General features: G+C 40.8%; 1 protein-coding gene across 1 annotated transcript; it reads right to left on the bottom strand.

Annotated features, from left to right (window-relative positions):
* Window positions 1-244: 244 nt before the first annotated feature.
* LOC119420177 (histone H4 transcription factor) lies at window positions 245-6050 on the bottom strand. Its single transcript, XM_037687559.1, has 9 exons — window positions 5900-6050; window positions 5602-5831; window positions 2774-2885; window positions 2539-2691; window positions 2395-2472; window positions 2111-2231; window positions 905-1043; window positions 656-780; window positions 245-581 (listed from the first exon to the last, which is right to left on the bottom strand). Exons 1-9 carry the CDS (start codon window positions 6048-6050, stop codon window positions 245-247), a joined length of 1446 nt encoding a protein of 481 aa, XP_037543487.1.
* Between the last annotated feature and the right edge of the window lie 203 nt (window positions 6051-6253).

The following is a 6253-nucleotide window of genomic DNA, read 5'->3' as shown; positions in this document are numbered from 1 at the left end:
AAAACGTCCTTTTCTGTGACTTCTCTGCTTTAAATGTTACAACAAATCAAGAAGATATTAAAAACGGCATAATTTAAATATCAGAAAAACATGATCATTAACATCACATAAAAGCATTACCTAACATAGGCTTATATGGTTACGAAGAAGGATCCTCATGGAGTATTCATAACGGCTCAAACTCCACATTCGTCTGCTCAGCAACACGGCTGATTGGTTTTGTGATGCGTGAGATGAGTTTAAGTCAGTCCACTAGCTTCCCTTGCTGCTGCGCTGTATCCTGAAGCTGCATTAAAATGGAGTCCTTTGTTAGGACACACAGCATGTCCCCCTCCTGAGGCTCCTCAGTCCTCTGCTCCTCCAGCAGCACCCCTCTGAGCTCCTCCTGCACCTCTGAAGCAGCCGACACCGTGGCAGACTCCTCCTCCAGCTCTTGGCTCTGAGCGTGGTTACTATCGCCGTTGTCGTCGCCATTCTCCGCTCGCCTCTTCTGCTTTTCTCTCATGAGCTGCTCCGTCAGCTCCACGCTCTCGTAGCGAATCAGCTGCAGTCGCATGAAGCCATCCTCGTGCTCTTTGTACCTGGCAGGTTAATACAAGTCCGTCAGAGCTGTAATGGTTCGCAACATGAAAACCAAGAGGTGCTAGACACTAACCTGAACCGGGGGTGTCCAGAGGGCCATTTGAATTGGTGCTTTTTGTGCAGGTGAATCGTGAGGCTGTCGCCTCTGGTGAAACACTGACCACACACGTGACACTTGTAGCGAGCTGTAAAACTCTTCTGATTATGGGGGGGTGGGAAATCACATTGTTGTGTAAAAATAGGATCTGGTGACGTGTTGTTGCTGCAGCAAACGTCAGATTTGCTCATGTGAGAGCGTGTCTGCAATGAGTTCAACAATCACCTCGTGCTCCTTCTGCTGGTGAATCTTCATGGTGCTGGGCGTGCGACAGCTGAAGCTGCATCCAGGCACGTCACAGCGAAACGCAGGATCACTGCTGTGGGTGTCCAGGTGTTTACGCAGGTCGATCAGATTCTTACAGCTATTTGAAAGAAAAACAAGAGTATCGCATACGACACATTATATACCCGTTGACAAACTATTATACATTACATTACAAATACATATAATTTTATTTTTGCATAGATGTTGAAAATTATGTCTGCTTGTTGCTCTGTTATAACATAAAACCTTTTAATTTGCCAGGTTATGAAACCCACATTACTCCATAAATCAATTATCAAACTTTCCAAGTGAATAAGGAAAAATAACAAGTTATGACATTAATTTTGTTCATAACTTTTAGTCATAGTTAAGAGGGGCAGAATAACGGTCCATCCAATAATTGTGAGTTGCTAAAAACATGTGACAGGTGTAGCCTTTTACAAAAAACAAATGGCTGCACACAGCCTGGTAAGAGTCATACATCCAACTCATGAGACATGGTTTTATTATAGAAAACATTTGCCTGCATAAACACATAAACCTTCAATACTGCTGCAAATTTAACATAATATAATACAAGACATTCAACGAGTATAATAAACTCAAAATAACAACATTAGGGTTGAAGGCTCACTTTGTCATACTTAGCTCCATGTTTGGTGTCAAAATGCCGAATAGATTGTACTCAGACGTCCACCACTGCCTCATAAAACAAAAGACATAACGGTTTCTCTCCTTGCAGCACAAACACTTTCCATCTTTCTTGAAACAGCCTTCCATCGGCATCAACTTTTCTATTTCTGGACATTTTGGGATCATTTGTATTTCTCAATTTCATTTGTTCGGAAAATGGTATTGATGTGGAAAAACTGCAATCTAGTGGTGGGATGCTGTTACTTCGCGAGTAACATAATCGGCATGCTTTATGGGAAATGTAGTCTGCTGTCAATGCACCCTTTTGACATTTATTATACGATTATCAGACCTTTTAAGCTCACGCGGGCCACATAAAATGACGTGGCACGCGGGCCTTGAGTTTGACACATGCGATGTAGACTATACAGTAATCCATCACGCCTTTCGACGGGCGGATAAAAAAGAAAAAGACAACTTGAGTATTTATCTTTGTTATTATCTAGTTTGTACTGCTGCAGGCAGTCATACCTGTATTCACAGTATTCACAGCTGTACGGCTTCTCGTTACTGTGGCGAAACTTGATGTGGCTGCGCAGTGAAGAAGGCGACGGGCAGGTCATGTCACACAGAGGACACTTGTAGTGGCTTACTGGTTCAACACAGGAAAGACAGAGAAACATCTGGATTAAAGTCCATAGATATTAATGAAGCTGGTTTTAATAACACGATTCCCTCCCCCACATAAACGAAATGTTTTTAAAAAAATTTTATAAGAAGCGACTAAGTTACAGAGCGACGGTGCACGAACTGACCGTGGGTCCTCATGTGGTCCCTCAGAAGTCTTTCTGTTGCAAATCGTTTGGAGCAGTGAGAGCACTGAAACCTCTGGCCTACAACACACACAGAGTCAAACGTTTCAGTCATTTACTTCCCGTCTTTGCTCTGCCAGATGTTACCTTCCATAGCGCTCTGTCGGATGATGTGGTCAAAGAATTTGGTGTTGTTGGCGTACATGCCCCCGCAGCCTGGACACGCCACGACCTTCTCCTGAGTGTGGCTGCGCAGGTGCTCCCGCAGCTTGGGGCGACCTTTAGCTGTCGCTTCACAATCTGAAACGACGACAGACAATGAGCTAAACCACAGCCGAACTTCTGCTAGACGAATATAAACCCTTCTTTGGAGCGTTAATACCTTTCCAGCCACAGCGAACTGGGATCTCAGAGTTTCCGGTTGGTATTTCGATGGACAGCGTGTGCATCTCCACATGGCGATAAAACCACTCAGGGTTTTCATACGGTGGTTGCTTTGACAAAAGTGGACAGAACGATGAAACCAGAGGAAAACATTAGTTTAAATATAAAATTGAAGCCGATTGATAGTGTGTTATCGTGCAACATTTTATTTCCACTTTATTTCCTGCTTCAGTTTGACATTGTGTTCATAAACACTGGAAAACTTTTTTTTAGAGGCATTTATCTTTGATAAATTGTTTAAATATTTAACACATGAGCACCAATTTGTTAACCTTTAAACTTGTTTAAGGAAACACTGAAAAATATGAAAGAATAAAAAGTAAAAAAGCAAACAACTGCATCAAAAGTTAATTTTATATTATTCCTAAACTGAGGAGATAAGGCTCAGCCCATTTTACTAGAACGATTGCAAAGAAATAGTTCTCAACAAAAACAACAAAAATTTACAACATTTTCAGTAGGTTAGTAAATTTGCAAAAATATTTAGATTCTGATGAAATCTCAGTGCTTCAGTGCCAGGAAGAATAAAAAATAACCTCTACTGAATGTGTGTATTCTTCAGATGCACTGCATGATTAACTGTTGTACAACAGGAACTCAGAAAACCTTCAACACTGCTGCTGCATCCAGCAATGCAACCTGAAACTGTACTACACAAAGAAAATATAAATAAAATATATATATAAATACTATGCATACTGCGCATTAACTCCACTCTGAAATGTTGCTGAGGTCTTGTATCACATAGACAGAGATGGTGGACAGGTGCTCTGTGCTCAGATTTTTGAGTTTGCCTTTGAAAAAACAACAACAGATGTTTGGTTTAAATGTGAGAATGTTGAGCCACAGTGTCATCAGTAAATCACAACGGCTCAGTGGTTAGCACTGTTGCCTCACAGAAAGAAGGTCCTGGTTCAATCCCTGGTTTGGACCTGGAGTCTTTCTGTGTGGAGTTTGCATGTTCTCCTTGTGATTGTGTGGGCTTTCTCTTTGTACACCGATTTCCTCCCACAGTCTAAAAACAGGCATGTTAGGTTGCCTTCAGGTCCAAGTCAAAAGAGATTTGTGATCTCAGTGGGATTTTCCTGGTTAAATAAAGGTTAATAAATAAATAAACATAAAAACGTATAAAACAAAATAAAGGTTAATAAATAAATAAACATAAAAACGTATAAAACCCCAATAAAAGATTAAAACGCCAGAAACTGTGACGCCATGAGGATGAATTGGTAAGTGTCAAGGTAAAGGGATCCTGAAGAGAGAGAAATTCTCAAAGAGTTGTAGCTCTGTAGGGGTTTTTAGCTACTGGTATTATAGAAGGTGTATGAATACGTACAAGACAATCCCCACGTCACGGCTGATGTGTGCTTCCACCAGTGTATGTTAGTGGTGTGCATAGTGTGTATAAGACTGGATGGATTCTCGCATATCTTTATGCATTTCATGGGTGATGAAAATGTTGCTCTACTAGTTCAACAAGCTTAAAAGCATGTTAGGGTTCACAGTACTCAGTCAAATGCAGACAATACCAAAATAAAATATTTTATCTGAATACTGACCGACTTTCTTAACAATCTGATGTGGAGAACGTGGTTTTGAGAGCCTGAACATATGACTGATGGATGCTCTGTCATGGCACATGCAAAACTGGTTTCTCTTGGGACTTGATTAGTTTAATTTCTTTCCATCTAGCTATTAGTGCCCATTTTGTTTGCAGTCTTAACAGTTATAGATCATACAGTTTATAGTTCTCTAATTATTTCATAATGAATATAGGTAGTCAGGATATTTCCTCCTACTTGTTCTGAAAATTCCATCCAATTATCTCAAGAAATAAAGACATTTATGTTAATTTGATATTTGCTGCAGCTCGATCGCAAGTGTTTGGGTTTTCAAGGATAAACCAAAGAAAAACAAGTCATACGCTGATGTCCCTCGTCACTGAGGGATTTGATTAGTGGATGTTTTTTGTAGTTTTGGAGATAAGTGTTTTTCTGGCCTGGAATTGAACAGAGAATGCAAATAAACTTTAATGTTTTTGGTGCAAGATATTCAAGAGGGTAGAAGAATAGAGGTCGTTTTTTTGTTGTCGCTTGTCCTAGGTGGTGCAGAGTGATGGATCTCGATGAGTGGAGGGAGCAATTTTGTTCAACACCAGGTGCAAGGGTGGAGCCAGGGGTTGCCCAGTTGGCCTTGGTCACTATACTTTTAAGCAATCAAAAACTAGAAAGCATAGTTTGCTCTAATGGTCGAGGAGGTCGGTTTGTAATCATATATGACGGTGACCATTTTGGATTTGACATGGCAATCAAATTTTGATAGTGACCTTATTAACTCATAGACACAACCACACACCAAAATGGTAGTTGGAGCCTCACTTATTTTTCAAGTCATCATGCTCACAAGACAAATGGAAGGTATTTTCAATTCCCCTTATTCACCCTGCGATGGGGGACAATTAGGCAAATATTTTTAGACTAAAGCTGCAATAACTTCCTTATTTCTTCACCAATATCGTATCAAGCTTTTCAAATTTTCAAGCTCTATCCACTGCACCTGCATTAAAAAAAATAATTTATGGCCTTTGTTTTATTTTTGTGTTGTACGACTTACAACAGTGTGGAGACTTAGAAACACAGAACAATGTGCGTTTGTCTCATCTAATGAAAATGAAGGCTCAAACGACAACTAAAAACCACTGAGCAGATGAAATCTTGTGCTCAGCATCAGAAAGTGCAGCCACTGCTTGAAATGTCTGAGTCTCACCTCACATTCCTCCCACAGACAGATGAAGTTGTCGGGGATGTCTGGGATGACGTTGCGGTTGTGGTAGGCGATGGAGCAGCTGCCCAGCTCAGGAGGCTGAGCATCTAGGACCTGCTGACCCAGCTGCTTCAGCTTGGTGTGGTAACAGTGGAACAGGAGGTGTCGTCGAAGTTCTTCAAACCCATCAACAGAGCAGAAACCACAGTCTCTCCAGAGACAGCTCCTCTCCTCTGGACCGAAACAAAAACAGAGCATTAACAAGGCGTTTTACTGCTTCACGAGGCCGTGATGAACTCACCTTCTCCTGCTTCTTCACCTTCCTCCGGACTTGACAGATGACTTTCTGCGTGTTTACAGAAGTTTTCCATCTGACTGAAGGATTCTTGGCAAGAAGCCCATTCACAACCCAGCTGGAGAGCTTTCTTTTGGACGCGCTTTTTAGGAGGCATCTCTAAAACAAAGTTAATCGGCAACAAAGCTAATGTGTTAGCGTTGATGTTTCAGAGCAGCAGGGAACTGAAAAAAAAAAAAAAAACAAGTCTCTGAAACATTTAGCAGCTGTATCTAAAATAAAACTAAACATATTACACCAGGTGACAAATATTTACAAACGAAATGTATACATTAGATAATTAAATCTGATTATTTAGTT

This window comes from Nematolebias whitei, chromosome 14 (assembly GCF_014905685.2).
Source record: "Nematolebias whitei isolate Nwh7 chromosome 14, NemWhi1, whole genome shotgun sequence".
Taxonomy (NCBI): Eukaryota; Metazoa; Chordata; class Actinopteri; order Cyprinodontiformes; family Rivulidae; genus Nematolebias; species Nematolebias whitei.
Note: the sequence above shows the minus strand (reverse complement) of the source record. Positions and strands in the feature narration are given on the sequence as shown.